Consider the following 22804-nt stretch of genomic DNA (forward strand, 5'->3'; position numbering starts at 1 on the left):
CAGCTGCTGACAAACTACAATATCTAACTTCCTGTGTTAAAATACCTGCATGTACCTGACCCTTTCACCTCACCCAGTACCTTTACCTCACCTTTCTCCCTCCACACCTCCCTGAGGAAGCGCCTCACAGTTTGAAAGCCTCGGTGTTACACCATTTCATTAGATAATGAATAAAAAATACGGACCACACGTCTGATGTTTTGAGTCACATTTTGTCTCTTTAATTTCTCAATTTCTGTTTGAAATATTTCTGAAAGTTGTTCTTCACTTCAGAACGGCATCTTAATGCCCTCGCCTTCAGCACAGAAACCTGCAGAGAGGAAGACAGAGATAAAGAAATCAGTTCTGTCTGACATCACTCATCTTGATTTCATTATTTAATCATTTAATAATAGTTTCATTTAAGCTTAAAAGGTGAATCACCGTTCTTGGGGTCGTAGAGGAAGTCTGGTTCTCTGGAGAAGCCGAGGCAGCTCGCCTGCTTCTTGAAGTGTTCCATGTCCGAGTCCTTTAGGGTCGACTCTCTGGCTGGAAACAAAACAACAAAAAATGGACGAATGTTTCAGATATAAAATGTGTTATTTTCTCTCAAGCTCGTTCCTTCTTACCCATCAGATAAAGAAAGTGAAATTTGACCTCCTCCCCTGTAATGTTGACGTTGATATTCATCATTTGAAGTATTTTGTCGGAGTTTCTGGCAGTGCTGTTGATGTTGAAGAGCAGACAGCCATCACAAGTCGGCAGCAGGTGGGTCACCAAGGAGATGTTGGCGACTGAGGACAGAAAGAAAGTCAGAACATTTGAAATAGAACAACAATATTCTCCATCTGAAACAGAAACTGTATATTTAGCCCGTAGACTGAAAACCTAAGAACGTGTGTATTGTCAACTTTCTGGAAACTGATTTCGGATTTACATAATCCAACAATGTCCTCAGTCAAGATGGATATTTTTTCACTTTACACTTTAAATGTTGACCTGATGATGGCGCTGGATGAAATGTCAAAGGATCACCAAAGATATTATAATTCATCCTGAGAGGGAACCTGGATGTCTGAACCACATTTCATCTCAATCCGTCTAATAGTTGTCGAAATATTTCACCTGATAACTACAAATATGAACCTCATGGTGGCGCTAAAGGATTTATCCTTTGGTATCCATGAATGTGTGAACCAAATTGCATCTCAATCCATCCAATAGTTGTTGAGATATTTCAGTCTGGACCAAAGTGGTGGACTAACAGACGTTACCATCCCTCGAGCAACGTTGCTAACGTGGCTAAAAATGATAGTAAAACTCCTTGATGGAATTTTTCTATTTTAGAAAATGAGATGCTCTTTGTCAACGGGTTCCTTCTTGAAGTTTTTGCCTGAATGCAGCAAAAGTTTAATGTTTGATTCTTAGCTGTGTCTGTCTTTATCATTCAGTTAATTGAACCCCTACAAGCATCAATATGTGTGATGAATATGCAACTTTTAATTAGTCAGAAACATGATCTCTCCTGCTGTATTCTCTAGAACTAACAAACACATAGAAACTCCAGTATCGTATCAGATCAGGTAACTTACATTTCACTGACAAAGTGTTGCCATCAATGGTTACGTTGACATTATAGCCAAAGCAGGTTCCATTCCTGAGAAAAAAAGACGAGAGGAAGAGGTGAGTTCAGATTCCTTCCACTGATGAGGACTGAGTGATATGTTTGAAAGCTCTGAAAAAGGCTAGTAAGTGGAGCTTGACTGTTTTCTACTACTCCCGAGGTCAAGATGCTTGACCTTTAAACCAACACAGAAAGGGCCCTATTTACACGATCCATAGCGCATGGTCTAAAGTGCATTTAGGACGTGTCCAACTCCACTTTTGCTAGTGAAACGGCACATAATCTGGGCGCAAAGTAAGGCGCAAGGGGCAAAGGGGTTGTACTTAGTCTCTTAATTAATCACAGGTGTGTTTTGGGTGTATGAATTAAACCAATCAGGGTGTCATCTCCTATCCCCTTTAAAAGCAAGGAGCATCTGCACCTTGCTATCTAAATAGCAGATTCAGCAACTTGGAGAAGCAAGTGGTTTCCTGCAGTGAAAATGTACTTTTTGAAAGGCTTAACGCCAACGAATATGGATTTAAGCAGAATATTTCGTTAGATAAAAACATTGAGAATTTTGGACTTTACAACTCTCTGGATTTACTGGAAATGTTTGGATCACATAAGTCTGTAATAATCCTACACAGCCACCACTGGAGTCTAATTCTACAAGTAGTATAATACTAATAATATTAGTGTAGCCTGATCTTCATCCGCAGCTGTGCAGAAATACTGCTTAAACACAATGAGTAGATATGCAAAAAAAAAAGAAATCTTCACAGCACTCAAATGTTGATTTAGAATTTGAATGTCAACATTATGAATGAAGCTTTGAAGCTTCCAACTGTACGGTACAGCCCTAGAATTGTCTTATATTGAGGAGTTTCATATTCTATTCACTCCGTTTGTTATTTATCGCTGTCCATTGACGAGGGTGCTGATTTAACGTTGCCATGGGGTATTGTGAAGGGAGTGAAGGGACAGGTATGTGGTTGTTGGCTGGTGGACCCTCGGCCTCCGCCGTCTCCCAATCCTCTGACGCATCAACAACTCCATCTGACTGCATCTGAGCACCGATAACCTGTTTAACTGAGGAGGAAGAGCGCTGCTGTGTAATAAGCAGAGTGGACGTGTGTTGTGAACCTGCCTATGTTGACGGATCTTACTATCTGAATAAACGTCCTTTAAATAGCTAGAAAATACTCCGCATTTGACTTTAGACCAGGTTTTTGTTTGTCAATGGCACAATTGCTTTCTTCTTCGTCAAGATAGCAATGCACCAACAGTGCACCTGATCACACCTCATTTTAAGACCAACACGCCCACGGGCGCAGAACGTAAGATAGGGTTGAAGTCATTCATTTACTATGAATAAAAGTTTAACTTGAATTTGGATCGTTTTGGTTTAACTTCTATATTTCTAAAAAGCACAAGAGCTAAAGTGTAAGGAATAAATTAAACTGTGTTTCATTGTAAACTACATATGTGCCGTGCTAGGATAGAAAGCTTGATGGGCGTAGTAACAGGCGTAGCTTAGCAATGGGTGAAATGACAAACATCAACTGAGATTGCAATAACCCCTGTATCATGATACGTATCGTATCGCCAGATTCTTGCCAATACACAGCTCGGCGGAGCTTAGCAAAGGGGGAATTGATGAACATCAACTGATGCAACTCAGCTGTCGTGTGTTTACAGCACTTAAGTTTATTCAAGAGGTTTTAGTGATAAAACAGAGTATCATCTGCATAGCGGTGAGCAGCAGATAGACAAAAAAAGGAAGGAAAATGGGCTTCAAAATGAAAAGTGATCACCTTTTGCAGGTTTTAACAGTGTTAAATGTGCTTTCTTTCCTCAAATGTTTTCTCACTTATAATAAAACTATAATTATTGTGTAAGGGGTCGCACGGGCCTGGCTTGAGGCTGATGTCCTTATAAGCACGGCTCTAGCTGGTGTTTGTGATGTCCTCACAGGGGTATTGTGTAAGACTTTGGGGATGCTAAGGAATTTGTGACCATATTAGTCAGATTGGATCATTGGAATGTGGGGCGGCCGGACGAAGAATATAAGGAAGGACTGTTCCTGTGTTATCTGGTTTCTTCGCAAATAAACACTTCAAACTTACGAGTCCATGTCTGTTCTACAGTTAATCTTTTTAAAGGCTTAGTCTGTAATACCATATATCTTCAACATAATTTGTCGTCATGAACAGGATATAAACCTGTGCCATGAACATGCCATGTTGGATTTCGAGTTATAATTTAAAAGTTATTAAGTTGAGTATTTGTACAGTTAATGTTGCACTGTTATCAACTCACATCTTTTCCTCCTGAGTAATAACAGCTCCATTGGGGCTGGATGGTGATGCGCTGATATTCTTCCAGGAGCTCTCAGTTATCTTCATGATGGCGTTAAGATCACTGTAACCCATGATGACGCTCCACCTGCCGTACATCTGCACACAACCATGAAGTCAGTTAGTGACAGCAGACACAGACATCTTTCAATAATGGAAGTAGGGCTGAAGATGCAGACGACACAACGGTCATCGGCCCCATCCAGGGTGGTGATGAGTCTGCATACAGACAGTACATTAATCAGCTGGCCCTCTGGTGTGGTCAGAACAACCTGGAGCTGAACGCTCTTAAAACTGGGGAGGAGGCTCAGCAGAGGATGTACTTCCTGCACCAGCTCAGGAAGTTCAACCTGCCTCAGGAGCTGCTGATCCAGTTCTAAACTGCAGCTATCCAATCTGTTCTCTGCACATCCATCACTGCGTGGTTTGGGTCAGCCACCAAACAGGACAGGAACAGACTAGGCCAATGAGCTGCATTAAGCCATCGTATAGGAAATATATGGCACGGCATGAGAATACTATGAATTAAGTTAAACTAAATTGAATCGTATCAAAATAGTGCTATATTGACCCTCTTTCCTATTAGTAACCATTTTGAGGTATTTAGTGGGCGGAGCGTTAGGTGGAGGCAGAATAATTCTTTGAACAGGTTAGTTAACGCTGGCTAGCAAGTATTTTCTTCAGCCATTGAAAATACTAGTTTCTCTCAATATGTGCTGTCACTCACTCTCCATGATCACAAATGTTAGTTGAGAAAGTTAACATTAATCAATGGGACCAGATTAGCCGACCCCTACGCCGCTGGAGACTACTTCAGGAGGAGTAGACGGCTGGCTAACGTTAGCTAGGTAGCTAGATTGTCTGTCTCTGGAACTGGTTAGTTAGCTAGCTAGCAGCTCACAGCTACGGTTAGCAGACGGCTAAATATCAGCAACATTTACTCTCCATCTCTGAAACGTTTCTCTGATATTGTAGCTCGCTAGAGCCTCGAATCACAGTTTGTCATCTCAAATGTCTGTGATATCTGGATTCTGGCACCCAACAACACAACAAGATGACATTTTAGATGTGTAACTTTAGCCCACTGCTAGTGTTAGCCTCCAGTCTTTCCTTTGTTTAGCCTCCAGCTAACACCGTGACCTCATCATGACGTCCACACTGAAAGGGTCTATTGAACTGTATCGAACATTACGTGCTTAACTGTTGGCCTATTGTTTTTGTATCGCAGACCATGTATCGAGATGCATATTGAATCGTCTTGAGTGGAACACACCCCTAGTCTTTTCAAAGTTACATTTACTTATTACATGTAGAGTCTCTTTTTTAAAATAAACTTCCAACAGAGGTTTACTTAGTTGTTAGGTTTACGTGGTTAGGTTGGGGTTAAAATAAGTTTGTTTGTTACGTAAAACAACTCAGTTAGTTACATCAAGTACAGAAGTTACGTAACAAAACTAAGGTAAAATAAGTCAAGGTTGACTTGGTTTCACAGAGGACACGAACAGCAGTCTTCTGGGTGAAAGTCCTGTGTTTAATTTAATTTGGACATGTTTAGCCTAACATAACACAAAGACTGTAAGCAGAAGGATACTAGGTGTTTCTCAATACTGAGCACACCGAGTTTGAACTTGTGTCCTGGGCTGTGATGATTAGGTCAAACTTTACTTTCAGCTGAACAAATGTGGCAGCAACAAATATTATATCATCTCTGAGACCAAAATGTATCTTCCAAAAGGAATTATATCATATATCAAAATGCTTTGGAGACATCAGAGCCAGATGTAAATTACCAAAGAGCGGCTGACAGTGGCCAGTCACCTCGGGACAGTTAGCAGGATTGGGTTAAATAGATTTTCATTGTGCCGTGTTGTCGTGTATTTATCTTTAAGAGAAATGTAAGCTTAGCTCTGACTCAAATGTATTGCTAATGCTAATCCACGAGAAGCATGAACTGAGGAAGAGTCTCACAAAAATACTGCTTCAACGGCTAATAAAGAAACCCAAAGACCCAGTCAGGAGTCAGATGAGGGCTTACCATGGAGGGGTCAGCCAGAGACAAAGGCGTGACCAAGGGCTGGCATTCTTCAGGTGTCAGAGCCGAGCTGCTCAGAAACAGCCCCGCTACCAGGAAATGACTGATGAGCCACAGATTCATGATGCTACAGCTGATCAGATTCAGGATATAACTGGAATAAACACCAAGACCTCAGATGGTAGCTGCACGTCACGGAACGACTGAGCTTCACTGAGACAGTCAGCCTTTATAGAAGCTGATGGTGGCCCAGTTACATTTGTTTACCAGAGTTAGGACAGCGATATTTCGCTGCCAGCGTACCTCTCTGCAGGTTCAAAGGGGATTTCAGGATTTACTGTGGGTGTAGGATTTCATAAGGACACTGTTGGGTTTTTATGTATTAATCATTCACTGATTTGTTTAATTGTCCTTGGCCACCAATGCTTACAAATACACTGTGTATATGCTGCTGGCCTCTGGACTCGGAGGACCTGGGCCAGCAGCAAACAAGCTGTTGAGCAATGAAGAAAGGAACACAGGAAAAAAGGACCTTAATTTGGTAAAAATATGTAGCCTAAAGTAGTTAACGGCAAGAGACCTATAATTTTTTGATCCCGTTTCAATTGCGCCAGGAATCACACATAGCTGCTCAAGCCCTTAAGTACTGTAAATGTGTTATTTTTTGTCAGATCAAAAAATAGCTTAATATTATTTCTTGTTTTGTGTTAGATGTGAAAAAAATCAAGCTTGTTCCATAAAGTACAGGTGATGTTAACCGGTTGGAGAAGTTAGCATATATATATATGTATATATACATATACATATGTACACACACACACATATATATATATATATATATATATATACATACTGTATATACATACACATATTCAGTATATACTGTATATATAGTTTCCATTAAAAGGATGATGAATCATGTATTATCAGCTCCTGTTTGTAGTGTACATATGGATGTACGGACAACTATCACTGGATTACTTTGGTACAGCAGAAAACTTAGAAACACGATGATTCTCAGGCACGTTCTGAAGTGTCCTTTTTCTGTGATTTCTCAGTGGATTTATGGTTGTTTATGTCTGTATGTTCAGATTTCACCGAGTTATGACTCCAAGAAGGAGTGTGTTTTTTGATGCAAATTGAAGCAATCCGTCTCAAGGTGTTTTAAGGTATCTTAGTCAGCACCATGATCTGTGTCACCGCTGCAGCTCCAGCTGCTGACAAACTACAATATCTAACTTCCTGTGTTAAAATACCTGCATGTACCTGACCCTTTCACCTCACACAGTACCTTTACCTCACCTTTCTCCCTCCACACCTCCCTGAGGAAGCGCTTCACAGTTTGAAAGCCTCGATGTTACACCATTTCATTAGATAATGAATAAAAAATACGGACCACACGTTTGATGTTTTGAGTCACTTTTTGTCTCTTTAATTTCTCAATTTCTGTTTGAAATATTTCTGAAAGTTGTTCTTCACTTCAGAACGGCATCTTAATGCTCTCGTCTTCAGCACAGAAACCTGCAGAGAGGAAGACAGAGATAAAGAAATCAGTTCTGTCTGACATCACTCATCTTGATTTCATTATTTAATCATTTAATAATAGTTTAATTTAAGCTTAAAAGGTGAATCACCGTTCTTGGGGTCGTAGAGGAAGTCTGGTTCTCTGGAGAAGCCGAGGCAGCTCGCCTGCTTCTTGAAGTGTTCCATGTCCGAGTCCTTCAGGGTCGACTCTCTGGCTGGAAACAAAACAACAAAAAATGGACGAATGTTTCAGATATAAAATGTGTTATTTTCTTTCAGGCTTGTTCCTTCTTACCCATCAGATAAAGAGCGTGAAATTTGACCTCCTCCCCTGTAATGTTGCTGTTGATATTCATCATTTGAAGTATTTTGTCGAGGTCTCTGTGGGTGTTGTTGATGTTCATCAGCATACAGCCGTCACAAGTCGGCAGCAGGTGGAACACCGAGGAGATGTTGGCGACTGAGGACAGAAAGAAAGTCAGAACATTTGAAATAGAACAACAATGTTCTCCATCTGAAACAGAAACTGTATATTTAGCCCGTAGACTGAAAACCTAAGAACGTGTGTATTGTCAACTTTCTGGAAACTGATTTCGGATTTACATAATCCAACAATGTCCTCAGTCAAGATGGATATTTTTTCACTTTACACTTTAAATGTTGACCTGATGATGGCTGTATCTTTATCCTTCAGTTAATTGAACCCCTACAAGCATCAATATGTGTGATAAATCTGCAGCTTTTTATTAGTCAGAAACATGATCTCTCCTGCTGTATTCTCTAGAACTAACAAACACATCGAAACTCCAGTATCGTATCAGATCAGGTAACTTACATTTCACTGACAAAGTGTTGCCATCAATGGTTACGTTGACATTATAGCCAAAGCAGGTTCCATTCCTGAGAAAAAAAGACGAGAGGAAGAGGTGAGTTCAGATTCCTTCCACTGATGAGGACTGAGTGATATGTTTGAAAGCTTTGAAAAAGGCTAATAAGTGGAGCTTGACTGTTTTCTACTACTCCCGAGGTCAAGATGCTTGACCTTTAAACCAACACAGAAAGGGCCCTATTTACACCATCCATAGCGCATGGTCTAAAGTGCATTTAGGACGTGTCCAACTCCACTTTTGCTAGTGAAACGGCGCATAATCTGGGCGCAAAGTAAGGCGCAAGGGGCAAAGGGGTTGTACTCAGTCTCTTAATTAATCACAGGTGTGTTTTGGGTGTATGAATTAAACCAATCAGGGTGTCATCTCCTATTCCCTTTAAAAGCAAGGAGCATCTGCACCTTGCTATCTAAATAGAGTAACGAATATGGATTTAAGCAGAATATTTAGTTAGATTAAAAACATTGAGAATTTTGGACTTTACAACTCTCTGGAGTTACTGGAAATGTTTGGATCACACAAGTCTGAAATAATCCTACACAGCCACCACTGGAGTCTAATTCTACAAATAGTATAATACTAATAATATTAGTGTAGCCGGATCTGCATCCGCAACTGTGCAGAAATACTGCTTAAACACAATGAGTAGATATGCAAAAAAAAAAGAAAGCTTCGCAGCACTCAAATGTTGATTTAGAATTTGAATGTCAACATTATGAATGAAGCTTTGAAGCTTCCAACTGTACGGTACAGCCCTAGAATTGTCTTATATTGAGGAGTTTCATATTCTGTTTACTGATTAGGAGGTCACTCCGTTTATTATTTATCGCTGTCCATTGACGAGGGTGCTGATTTAACGTTGCCATGGGGTATTATGAAGGGAGTGAAGGGACAGGTATGTGGTTGTTGGCTAGTGGACCCTCGGCCTCCGCCGTCTCCCAATCCTCTGACGCATCAACAACTCCATCTGACTGCATCTGAGCACCGATAACCTGTTTAACTGAGGAGGAAGAGCGCTGCTGTGTAATAAGCAGAGTGGACGCGTGTTGTGAACCTGCCTATGTTGACAGATCTTACTATCTGAATAATGCGTCCTTTAAATAGCTAGAAAATACTGCGCATTTGACATTAGACCAGGTTTTTGTTTGTCAATGGCACAATTGCTTTCTTCTTCGTCAAGATAGCAATGCACCAACAGTGCACCTGATCACACCTCATTTTAAGACCAACACGCCAACGGGCGCAGAACGTAAGATAGGGTTGAAGTCATTAATTTACTATGAATAAAAGTTTAACTTGAATTTGGATCGTTTTGGTTTAACTTCTATATTTCTAAAAAGCACAAGAGCTAAAGTGTAAGGAATAAATTAAACTGTGTTTCATTGTTAACTACATATGTGCCGTGCTAGGATAGAAAGCTTGATGGGCGTAGTAACAGGCGTAGCTTAGCAATGGGTGAAATGACAAACATCAACTGAGATTGCAATAACCCCTGTATCATGATACGTATCGTATCGCCAGATTCTTGCCAATACACAGCTCGGCGGAGCTTAGCAAAGGGGGAATTGATGAACATCAACTGATGCAACTCAGCTGTCGTGTGTTTACAGCACTTAAGTTTATTCAAGAGGTTTTAGTGATAAAACAGAGTATCATCTGCATAGCGGTGAGCAGCAGATAGACAAAAAAAGGAAGGAAAATGGGCTTCAAAATGAAAAGTGATCACCTTTTGCAGGTTTTAACAGTGTTAAATGTGCTTTCTTTCCTCAAATGTTTTCTCACTTATGATAAAACTATAATTATTGTGTAAGGGGTCGCACGGGCCTGGCTTGAGGCTGATGTCCTTATAAGCACGGCTCTAGCTGGTGTTTGTGATGTCCTCACAGGGGTATTGTGTAAGACTTTGGGGATGCTAAGGAATTTGTGACCATATTAGTCAGATTGGATCATTGGAATGTGGGGCGGCCGGACGAAGAATATAAGGAAGGACTGTTCCTGTGTTATCTGGTTTCTTCGCAAATAAACACTTCAAACTTACGAGTCCATGTCTGTTCTACAGTTAATCTTTTTAACCGCTTAGTCTGTAATACCATATATCTTCAACATAATTTGTCGTCATGAACAGGATATAAACCTGTGCCATGAACATGCCATGTTGGATTTCGAGTTATAATTTAAAAGTTATTAAGTTGAGTATTTGTACAGTTAATGTTGCACTGTTGTCAACTCACATCTTTTCCTCCTGAGTAATAACAGCTCCATTGGGGCTGGATGGTGATGCGCTGATATTCATCCAGGAGCTCTCAGTTATCTTCATGATGGCGTTAAATTCTTCAAGATCACTGTAACCCATGATGACGCTCCACCTGCCGTACATCTGCACACAAACATGAAGTGAGTTAGTGACAGCAGACACAGACATCTTTCAATAATGGAAGTAGGGCTGAAGATGCAGACGACACAACGGTCATCGGCCCCATCCAGGGTGGTGATGAGTCTGCATACAGACAGTACATTAATCAGCTGGCCCTCTGGTGTGGTCAGAACAACCTGGAGCTGAACGCTCTTAAAACTGGGGAGGAGGCTCAGCAGAGGATGTACTTCCTGCACCAGCTCAGGAAGTTCAACCTGCCTCAGGAGCTGCTGATCCAGTTCTAAACTGCAGCTATCCAATCTGTTCTCTGCACATCCATCACTGCGTGGTTTGGGTCAGCCACCAAACAGGACAGGAACAGACTAGGCCAATGAGCTGCATTAAGCCATCGTATAGGAAATATATGGCACGGCATGAGAATACTATGAATTAAGTTAAACTAAATTGAATCGTATCAAAATAGTACTATATTGACCCTCTTTCCTATTAGTAACCATTTTGAGGTATTTAGTGGGCGGAGCGTTAGGTGGAGGCAGAATAATTCTTTGAACAGGTTAGTTAACGCTGGCTAGCAAGTATTTTCTTCAGCCATTGAAAATACTAGTTTCTCTCAGTATGTGCTGTCACTCACCCTCCATGATCACAAATGTTAGTTGAGAAAGTTAACATTAATCAATGGGACCAGATTAGCCGACCCCTACGCCGCTGGAGACTACTTCAGGAGGAGTAGACGGCTGGCTAACGTTAGCTAGGTAGCTAGATTGTCTGTCTCTGGAACTGGTTAGTTAGCTAGCTAGCAGCTCACAGCTACGGTTAGCAGACGGCTAAATATCAGCAACATTTACTCTCCATCTCTGAAACGTTTCTCCGATATTGTAACTCGCTAGAGCCTCGAATCACAGTTTGTCATCTCAAATGTCTGTGATATCTGGATTCTGGCACCCAGCAACACAACAAGATGACATTTTAGATGTGTAACTTTAGCCCACTGCTAGTGTTAGCCTCCAGTCTTTCCTTTGTTTAGCCTCCAGCTAACACCGTGACCTCATCATGACGTCCACACTGAAAGGGTCTATTGAACTGTATCGAACATTACGTGCTTAACTGTTGGCCTATTGTTTTTATATTGCAGACCATGTATCGAGATGCATATTGAATCGTCTTGAGTGGAACACACCCCTAGTCTTTTCAAAGTTACATTTACTTATTACATGTAGAGTCTCTTTTTTAAAATAAACTTCCAACAGAGGTTTACTTAGTTGTTAGGTTTACGTGGTTAGGTTGGGGTTAAAATAAGTTTGTTTGTTACGTAAAACAACTCAGTTAGTTACATCAAGTACAGAAGTTACGTAACAAAACTAAGGTAAAATAAGTCAAGGTTGACTTGGTTTCACAGAGGCAAGGCAAGGCAAGGCAGCTTTATTTGTATAGCACATTTCAACAACAGGGCAATTCAAAGTGCTTTACAGAAACATTCAAGAACATTGCGACAAAATGCAAAAGAACATTAAGAAATAATTAAAAACATTAAAACATTAAGGATTAGAAAATAAAAACAAGGTAAAAATAAAAGCTACGATAGAAGCTAAAATTGCATAAAACTCAAAAGAGTAAAAGTTAGTGCAGTGTCAGAATAAAAGGCACCCGCAAACAGGAAAGTTTTAAGCTTTGCGTTACTAAAAGGGCAGCTTTCCTCCTTTCAGTTTTCAACACGCTACTAAAAGGGCAGCTTTCCTCCTTCCAGTTTTCGTTACTAAAAGGGCAGCTTTCCTCCTTTTCAGTTTTCGTTACTAAAAGGGCAGCTTCCTCCCCTCAGTTTTCACTAAAAGGGCAGCTTTCCTCCTTTCAGTCTTTACCAAAAGGGCAGCTTCCTCCCCCTAGTTTTCACTAAAAGGGCAGCTTTCCTCCTTTTAGTCTTAAAACATTAAAACATTAAAGATTAGAAAATAAAAACAAGCTAAAAATAAAAGCTAGGATAGAAGCTAAAATTGCATAAAACTCAAAAGAGTAAAAGTTATAGTGCAGTGTCAGAATAAAAGGCACCCGCAAACAGGAAAGTTTTAAGCTTTGTTTTAAAAGAAGTGAGAGTTGGAGCGGTCCTGCAGGTTTCTGGGAGCTTGTTCCAGATATTTGGTGCATAAAAACTGAACGCTGCTTCTGCATGTTTAGTTCTGACTCTGGGGACACTAAGCAGACCTGATCCAGATGACCTGAGAGGTCTGGATGGTTCATAACACAGCAGAAGATCAGAAATGTATTTTGGCCCTAAACCATCTAGTGCTTTGTAAACCAGCAGCAGTACCTTGAAATCAATTCTCTGAGAGACAGGCAGCCAGTGTAGAGACTTCAGAACTGGACTGATGTGATCCACTTTCTTGGTCTTAGTGAGGACTCTAGCAGCAGCGTTCTGAATCAGCTGCAGCTGTCTGATCGATTTTTTAGGAAGACCGGTAAAGACGCCGTTACAGTAGTCAAGTCGGCTGAAGATAAATGCATGGACTAGTTTTTCCAAATCCTGCTGAGACATCAGTCCTCTAATTCTTCTTATATTCTTCAGGTGATAGAAGGCTGTCTTTGTAATTGTCTTAATATGGCTGTTAAAGCTCAGGTCTGAGTCCATGACTACACCAAGGTTTCTGGCATGGTCTGAGCTTTTTAACATCACAGATTGTAGGTGAGCACTAACCTTTAATCTTTCTTTTTTGGCTCCAAAAACTACGACCTCAGTTTTGTCTTTGTTCAGCTGAAGAAAATTCTGGCACATCCAATTATTGACTTGTTCAATGCACTCACTCAGTGCTTGTATTGGACTGTAGTCTCCTGGTGATAGAGTTATGTAAATTTGTGTGTCGTCTGCATAGTTATGGTAATTTATTTTGTTGTTCTCAAAAATCTGACCCAGTGGGAGCATGTAGATGTTAAACAAAAGAGGCCCCAAGATGGAGCCTTGGGGAACTCCGCATGTGATTTTGTTCAGCTCAGATTTGCAATTACCTATAGACACAAAGAAGTCCCTGTCTTTTAGGTAGGATTTAAACCAGCTGAGTGCTATGCCAGAAATACCCACCCAGTTTTCCAGTCGGTCTAGTAATATATTATGGTCAACCGTGTCGAATGCAGCACTGAGATCCAGTAAAACTAAAACCGTAGTTCTACCACTGTCTGTGTTCAATCGGATGTCATTGAAGACCTTAACAAGAGCAGTCTCAGTGCTGTGGTTTCGTCGAAAACCTGACTGGAAGACATCAAAAGAGTTGTTTAGTGCCAGAGGACACGAACAGCAGTCTTCTGGGTGAAAGTCCTGTGTTTAATTTAATTTGGACATGTTTAGCCTAACATAACACAAAGACTGTAAGCAGAAGGATACTAGGTGTTTCTCAATACTGAGCACACCGAGTTTGAACTTGTGTCCTGGGCTGTGATGATTAGGTCAAACTTTACTTTCAGCTGAACAAATGTGGCAGCAACAAATATTATATCATCTCTGAGACCAAAATGTATCTTCCAAAAGGAATTATATCATATATCAAAATGCTTTGGAGACATCAGAGCCAGATGTAAATTACCAAAGAGCGGCTGACAGTGGCCAGTCACCTCGGGACAGTTAGCAGGATTGGGTTAAATAGATTTTCATTGTGCCGTGTTGTCGTGTATTTATCTTTAAGAGAAATGTAAGCTTAGCTCTGACTCAAATGTATTGCTAATGCTAATCCACGAGAAGCATGAACTGAGGAAGTCTCCCAAAAATACTGCTTCAACGGCTAATAAAGAAACCCAAAGACCCAGTCAGGAGTCAGATGAGGGCTTACCATGGAGGGGTCAGCCAGAGACAAAGGCGTGACCAAGGGCTGGCATTCTTCAGGTGTCAGAGCCGAGCTGCTCAGAAACAGCCCCGCTACCAGGAAATGACTGCTGAGCCACAGATTCATGATGCTACAGCTGATCAGATTCAGGATATAACTGGAATAAACACCAAGACCTCAGATGGTAGCTGCACGTCACGGAACGACTGAGCTTCACTGAGCCGGTCAGCCTTTATAGAAGCTGATGGTGGCCCAGTTGCATTGGTTTACCAGAGTTAGGTAAGCGATATTTCACTGCCAGTGTACCTCTCTGCAGGTTCAAAGGGGATTTCAGGATTTACTGTGGGTGTAGGATTTCATAACAACACTATTGGGTTTGTGTATTAATCATTTACTGATTTGTCCTTGGCCACCAACGCTTACAAATACACTGAGTATATGTTGCCAGCTAAGCTGTTGAGCAATGAAGAAAGGAACCCTTCGTGGAGAAACTAAGCTGAAATATTCATAATGGTTGTGCATTTTGCGATAAAAGAAACAAATTGGGCACAGACGTAGGTTTATATGTTATGAAAAGATGTAGATATCGGGACGCTGCATATTTGGCCCCTGAAGGCCATGGCAGCCATTTTTCAAAATGGCCATCAAATAGGCCCTAGCTAAATAACCAGCCGTCTACTCCTCCTGAAGTAGTCTCCAGTGGCGTAGGGGTCGGCTTATCTGGTCCCGTTGGTTAATGTTAACTTTCTCAACTAACACTCGTGATCCTGGAGAGTGAGTGACAGTACATATTGAGAGAAACTAGTATTTTCTTCAGCCATTGTTAAAAAAACAAGCCAACAATACTTGCTAGCCAGCATTAACTAACGTGTTCAGAGAATTATACTTCCTCCACTTAATGCTCCGCCCACTAAATACCTCAACATGGTTACTAAGAGGAAAGGTTTATTGTGTGAGAGGACAGATGTAGTTGACTGAGCGGTTTCACACTAAACCCAATGATACTACGACAAACTGAGACTTTCTTGACTTGCAAAATTATCTTTTAAATTGACAAACATAATGTGTGTGATTCATGCCACAATTCAAACGATATCAAAAAACTATTTGTCTCTTGCCGTTGACTACTGTACATATTTTTTTCTGAAATAAGGTCGCATGGGGTCCACCGAAAGGGAACAGATTGTCAGTCAAACAGACGGGCAAAAATGTTAAGGTCAATTAATTAAAAAAATAGAAATCTCGACCAGCAACACTCTATTTAATAGAGAACTGTCAGGGGTCTGATGTTAATGTTCACCTGCCTGACATATAAAGAGCTGCTGTGTGACTGGTTGATCTAATAAAATGACCAAAATCCAAGTCTCCAGTTTTATATTGACATTATACTTGTTGAGGAATCGCTGAGGAAAAAGTGTCTGGCGGCGGCCATCAAGAAGGAATCACGTAACTGGTAGTCTACCGGTGCAGGCGCTCCTCCTCCCCCGCGGTCAAAACAACAAGTGGCTGCGGAAGCTAAAATTGAATCGGACATGTCTGCAATATTGTATTGACTTTTGTTACGTTTCCGACTGAGGGCTAACTGATAACGTTAGCTAACGTTCGTTTAAATTTGATTCGGACATGTCTGGTCTAACATTACTCATTTCATAATAGGTGACGATAATAAACACACCAATACGTCATATGATAATAGTATCTGGTGGTCGGACTCTGTAAGGGTCTAGTATAGTCAACAAGAATGGACAAACAATGAGAAATCTATGTTGATTACAACGGCTGACAAATTCTATGTGATATTCTGAGCCTTATTAGTGCCAAAAAAACATTTATTGTGATAGAAAGAAGTTAATATTAATGAATTATTTTTGTTTTATTTGAATTTGGGAGATCATCATGGTCTAAGTTTTAGGACTACAATTCCACAACCCCCATGGGGAGGTAGTACTTTGAAAACCTTGGTGTTACACCATTTTATTAGATAATGAATACAAAATACGGACCACACGTTTGATGTTTTGAGTCACTTTTTGTCTCTTTAATTTCTCAATTTCAGTTTGAAATATTCATGAAAGTTGTTCTTAACTTCAGAGCGTCATCTTAATGCCCTCGCCTTCAGCACACAAACCTGCAAAGAGAAAGACAGAGATAAAGATCATCTTGATTTAATTATTTAACCATTCAATAGTGGTTTCATTTAAGTTTAAAAGTTGAATCACCGTTCTTGGGGTCGTAGAGGAAGTCTGGTTCTCCGGAGAAGCCGAAGCAGCTCGCCTGCTGCTTGAAATGTTCCAGGTCTGAGTCCTTCAGGGTCGATCCGGGGCCTGGAAACAAAACAAGAAAAATGGACGAATGTTTCCGATATAAAATGTGTTATTTTCTCTCAGGCTTGTTCCTTCTTACCCATCAGATAAAGAGCATGAGCATGGATCTCCTCCTCTGTAACGTCGTGGTTGAATTCAATCTTGTGAAGTAACTTGTCGAGGTTTCTGGCGGTGACGTTGATGCTGAATAGCATACAGCCGTCACAAGTTGGCAGCAGGTGGAACATCGAGGTGACGTTGGCGACTGACGACAGAAATAAAGTCAGAACATTTTAAATAAAACAACAATATTCTCCATCTGAAACAGAAACTGTATAGTGAGCCCGTAGACCGAAAACCTAAGAACGTGTGTATTGTCAGCTTTCTGGAAACTGATTTTGTGTTTGATGTAATCAACAGCCCAGTCGCAGAGCAGTTTGTGAAATAGTCACGAAATTGAATGTGTTGTTTCATGTACATAGACACGAATTTCAAAAATGTTTGTGATTGTCAGCAAGAAATCAATTCATATGTAATCCATGTAATTGTGAACCGGGAAGTATAAAGTGCGACAAATGCCACATAGGGAGGAGGTCGGGGTGGATGGATGGGTAAAAAAATACAGGATTTTCGCCCAGAAGATCGCTGTTCATGTCCTGTGTGAAACCAGAAGTCAACGTTTCAACGATTTATTTGTCACGTAACTTTGACACTTCCGGAGTTATTTTAACCCAAATCGCAACCTTTTCCTAAACCTAACTAAGTCGTTTTTGTCACGTAATGTCTGTACTTAAGTTACGCAACTTCTGGTGTTATTTTAACCCAAACCGCAATCCTTTCCTAAACCTAACTAAGTAGTTTTTGTCACGTAACGTCTGTACTTAAGTTACGCAACTTCCGGAGTTATTTTAACCCAAATCGCAACCTTTTCCTAAAGCCAACTAAGCAACTTTTTTCACGCTACTTCCGTATTTAAGTTACGCAACTTCCAGTGTTACTTTAACCGAAACCGCAATCTTTTCATAAACCTAACTAAGTAGTTTTGTTACTTAAGTCCAACCAAATATCCAAAAAACACAGGACTTTCACCAGGAGACTGGTGTTTCAAGTCAAAGTTGATTTATTTTTTCACATAACTTCCGTACTTAAGTTAGAGCACTTCTGTAGTCATTTTAACCCAAACCACCATCTTTTCCTAAAGCTAACTAAGTAGTTTATTTTCTAAACCTAACCAAGGCTATCCATTCTTAAACCTCAGTAGTAGTTTTATTCTGAAAAGACTGGAGCGGAAATTGACATTTGCGTCTTGTGTTGCTGGACATTTGTAGGAAAACGTACCAAAAATACGTTGTTGAAGGCCGTGCTGAGCGTCATGAAAAATAAGGGAAATTCGTGTCTATGTACACGAATCAAATAGATTAAATTACGTGACTATTTCACAAACTGCCGTGAGACAGTGGAAAAACAGGGTGTTTCTCAAAGTTTTTGTGTATTTTCATCAACAGTCCCAGTTGTAGTAAAGAGTAGCAGAATACATTTAGTTGCATCATAATCAATGGGATCTTTGTTATTATGGTGATATTGCCTTTGAAATTAAGATTTTATACTAGGCGAGGATAAAAAATCATATTTTTTGTTATTGCTTCTCCATTGTAATCTCCATGGTAATATACGTAGTCTAGTTTACTTACAATGCATTCATACTCCTTACCATTCAAGTGAGACCATACTGTATGCATCTAAGCCTTATGTTTGAGGAGCAAATCCTGCTTAATTTTGTGTAGTTCTTATTTTTTTCGGAGAGATAGAGCTAGGGCTTAACAGGTTAATTGAAACCCTACAAGCATCTGAAGGCATGAGAACATGCGTGATGACGTAGAAACTACAGTATCGTGTCAGATCAGGTAACTTACTTGACACTGATGCAGTGTTGCCGTCAAAAATAACGTTGGACGTTGAGGCCGAGCAGGTTCCATTTCTGAGATAAAAGACAAGAGCAAGAGGTGAGTTCATATTCTGATGGAGCTGTTTTACGACTTCACGTCCTCGTTGGCTAAAAACGTTGAAGACTGAGTTATATGTTTTAAAGCTCTGAAAAAGGCTAGTAAGTAGAACTTTAGTTAGGATTGTTTCGTCAAACTACTCCTGACTATTTGCTGCCTTGGCTCCACAATGGTGGAACGAACTCCCCATTCACATCAGGACAGCAGAAACTCTTCAGACTGAAAACTCATCTGTTCAGATACTGTACTGTGATAGAGTATCACAATATATCGCAATATCTTGAAATGTAAACCCTGTATCATAATACGTATCGTATCGCCAGATTTTTGCCAATACACAGCCCTAGTAACAGGCGTAGCTTAGCAAAGGGTGAATTGACAAACATCAACAGACTCAGCTGTTGTGTGTTACATTTAAGTTGATTCAAGAGGTTTTAGTGATAAAACGGAGTAACATCTGCATAGCGGTGGAACTGGATGTTACGATTAGGAAATCAGAGAGCCAGGAACAGCATATAGACAGAAAAAGTAGGGAAAATGGGCCTAAGAAGGAAAAGTTACCACCTTTAGCAGGTTTTAACAGTGATTAACGTGTCCCTCAAATGTTTTCTTAATTTTGAGAAAGCTATAATTTACAGAAGTTATTAAGTTGTGTATTTGTAAGGTGTACTGTTATCAACTCACATCCTGTTCTTCTGAGACATAACAACTTCACTGGGGTTGGATGGTGACTCGGTGATGTTCATCGAGGAGCTCTGAGTTAACTTCAGGATGGCGTTATATACCTTATTATCGCTGTAACCCGCCATGAAGTTCGACAAGCCGAGCATCTGCACACAAACATGAAGTCAGTTAGTGACAGCAGACAAAAACATCTCTCAGTACTTTTGGAGAGAATCGTCATCTTGTTTACTTATTTGAACAGTTTGTTCATCTTTCACGAGATATTTTTTGACATTTTTTAAACAATTTTTACTTAAAAATTATTCAATGGAAACTATTCTTCAAACTCAAGACTTGTTTAGGTATTGAAACTTGGGTATCGTAAAGGCAAGGGTACCAAAAACTTCAAAAGACACCTAACACTAACTGGAACAAAGCTAGTGGTAATATATATAAAATAGATATAATGGCTTCATTTGAGTCTATGTGGAGGTAGAAGGAAGTTACCGCTTTTATTGATGTAGTCTGAGTAACGTGACATCATATCCGTTCCGTATCCGTCAACCAAAACAAACCGTAGCGAGCCGAAACTAGAAAGTTGAAACGGGTCTGCCTGGATACGACCTGCACCCTCACATGTTGAATCCAAAGAGGTAAACACTACACATCCAGTAAAGTATGGAAACACTTTGTGTTTCACACATTGCAGGAAAAGCAGAGCTAGACATCACGCCTAAAGCTGCATGCTAACTCTGTCATGGACAGGAAACGTCATCGTATCGCGGCAACGTGCGGTCAAGCCGGCCGTCATTCTCATCTCTGTGGTCAAATGGGCCGACGCTTCAACTGTTGAGCACCCATATATAGACATTTATGTTAAATGCATTCAAACGGCCCCGATGGAGCTGACCATGGATGTATAAAGAGAACGGAGCTGAGGGGAGAGCTAGAGACCACCTTGGAGAAGTTAGAGGAAGTAGACACGTGTGACTACGTCTGGTTTGCAAAATAAGGTGTATGTATATACAAAATACATCTATGGAAATAAGATTGATGGAATTATTCACCAGAAGTATAAAACATTAAATATCCCTTATAAATTAAAAAGAAAATACCACTAATTTGTGAGGGAAATGTCTTTATTCTTTGATTTTTGGGTTGCTGGAAAAAATTTAATAAATCATTCCTGACGATGACTGATATATTCGACTTCAGGACATTTCTGACTACATACTTGCTGAAAATCAAACATTTTTACTGGATTCATTTAGAGATTTTCCCTAGTCCCTAGAAGTGTATGATTCAACTTTCTTCCATGGTTTAGTGTTAAAAAAGTTAACAAAAATCACAATAAATCGTAATATCGAATCACAATAGTTGTAGAATCGCAATACATATCGAATCGGCACCGAAGTCTCATGGTAGTATCGAATCGGGAGATAGGTGTATTGTCCCAGCTCGAATACATATAAGTCAATGTCCATAGAGGCGGCCATGTTGTACGACATTAAAACATGAAGCTCAACTTTGCCTTCAGATGAACTAATGTAGCAGCAACATATATTTAATATCTGAGATCACAATTTATTTTTCAAAAGGAATAAACATGATATATCAAAATGCTACAGAGACATCAGAGCCAGTCGTTAAGTATCTAAGATCTGCTGACAGATGTTAACTGGTTTCAAACAGACATGTTTTGGATAAATTGATCACAAAATCTTTGAAATCTAAATGGTTACGTTCTCGCCTGAAAAACATCAACATACATTTGAAGGTGTTACATACGGGGTGATGTTTTCCAGAATCTTCAAACATCCTACTACACTATAAAAACATTTTTTAAACTTTTTTCCAAATTGCAGCACTTCCTAATCCAAACAAAGATGGTAGCCTGGATAGGACACAGCCACATCTTGGGAAATGGGTTAAAATATATTTTCATTGTGCCGTGTTGTCGTTTATTTAGCTCTGACTCAAATGCTAATGCTAATCCATGAGAAGCACGAACTAAGGAAGAATCTCCCAAAAATACTGCTTCAACGGCTAATAAACAAACCCAAAGACCCAGTCAGGAGTCAGATGAGGACTTACCATGGAGGGGTCAGCCAGAGACAAAGGCGTGACCAAGGGCTGGCATTCTTCAGGTGTCAGAGCCGAGCTGCTCAGAAACAGCCCCGCTACCAGGAAATGACTGATGAGCCACAGATTCATGATTCTACAGCTGATCAGATTCAGGATATAACTGGAATAAACACCAAGATCTCAGATGGTAGCTGCAAGTCACGAAACGACTGAGCTTCACTGAGACAGTCAGCCTTTATAGAAGCTGATGGTGGCCTAGTTACATTTGTTTACCGGAGTTAGGAAAGCCATATTTCACTGCCAGTGTACCTCTCTGCAGGTTCAAAGGGGATTTCAGGATTTACTGTGGGTGTAGGATTTCATAAGGACACTGTTGGGTTTGTGTATTAATCATTCACTGATTTGTTGAATTGTCCTTGGCCACCAACGCTTACAAAAACACTGAGTATATGTTGTCGGCCTCTGGACTCAGAGGACCTGGGCCAGCAGCAAACAAGCTTGTTGAGCAAAAAATACTGTTGTCAGCTTGTGCACAGATTTATTCTGGTATGCACATAACCAGCGCCTGAGATTAATACTTCCCTTATGGTCCATGCTGATGGCCCTACATGCTGTAAACCATAGAACCCATTTTCATTCACATATCTGGAGGTCAAAGGTCAAGAGACCCCTTTGTAAATGGCCATGACAGTTTTTCCTCACCAAAGATTTTGTGTAACATTGGAGCGTTATTTAGCCTTCTTCATGATAAGTAGTATGACATGGTTGGTATCAATGGATTTATGAGGTTTTCTAGTTTCATATGATACCAGTATCTTCACTCTAGCTTTAAAACTGAGCCGTTACAACCTAAAAATCACAAGTTGTGTTAACGCATTAAAGAAATTAGTGTCGTTAAAACAAATTTGCGTTAACGTGTTATTATCGCAGTCCTATTGTTTTTTCTTACAGATTATCTGTATCATGTACTACTGGCAGGACATAGTGACTGTTTTATAAAAAAATACTGTTTTCATCATATTTGCTAAAAGTTACCGACTTCAGCTTTAAGGTTTACTGAAAAACTACAACAACTAACTTCCTGTTGTTAGAATACCTGCATGCACCTGACCCAGTATCTTTACCTCACCTTTCTCCCTCCACACCTCCCTGAGGAGGCGCTTCACAGTTTGAAAGCCTCGGTGTTAC

At 40.2% G+C, this 22804-nt stretch overlaps 3 protein-coding genes across 3 annotated transcripts; all 3 read right to left on the minus strand.

Moving 5' to 3' along the window:
• Positions 1-193: 193 nt before the first annotated feature.
• LOC141754166 (uncharacterized) lies at positions 194-6229 on the minus strand. Its single transcript, XM_074613067.1, has 6 exons — positions 5978-6229; positions 3905-4041; positions 1572-1636; positions 609-773; positions 424-528; positions 194-310 (listed from the first exon to the last, which is right to left on the minus strand). Exons 1-6 carry the CDS (start codon positions 6095-6097, stop codon positions 270-272), a joined length of 633 nt encoding a protein of 210 aa, XP_074469168.1. The 5' UTR covers positions 6098-6229; the 3' UTR covers positions 194-269.
• A 1147-nt stretch (positions 6230-7376) lies between these two features.
• Positions 7377-14867, minus strand: LOC141754161 (uncharacterized). Its single transcript, XM_074613061.1, has 6 exons — positions 14569-14867; positions 10617-10762; positions 8334-8398; positions 7794-7958; positions 7609-7713; positions 7377-7495 (listed from the first exon to the last, which is right to left on the minus strand). The coding sequence occupies exons 1-6, from the start codon at positions 14686-14688 to the stop codon at positions 7455-7457; spliced, it is 642 nt and encodes a 213-aa protein (XP_074469162.1). The 5' UTR covers positions 14689-14867; the 3' UTR covers positions 7377-7454.
• Positions 14868-16571: 1704 nt separating this feature from the next.
• Positions 16572-21944, minus strand: LOC141754163 (uncharacterized). Its single transcript, XM_074613063.1, has 6 exons — positions 21626-21944; positions 19553-19698; positions 18779-18843; positions 16966-17130; positions 16782-16886; positions 16572-16690 (listed from the first exon to the last, which is right to left on the minus strand). The coding sequence occupies exons 1-6, from the start codon at positions 21743-21745 to the stop codon at positions 16650-16652; spliced, it is 642 nt and encodes a 213-aa protein (XP_074469164.1). The 5' UTR covers positions 21746-21944; the 3' UTR covers positions 16572-16649.
• Positions 21945-22804: the final 860 nt, after the last annotated feature.

The sequence above is a fragment of the Sebastes fasciatus genome, chromosome 17 (genome assembly GCF_043250625.1).
Source record: "Sebastes fasciatus isolate fSebFas1 chromosome 17, fSebFas1.pri, whole genome shotgun sequence".
Taxonomy (NCBI): Eukaryota; Metazoa; Chordata; class Actinopteri; order Perciformes; family Sebastidae; genus Sebastes; species Sebastes fasciatus.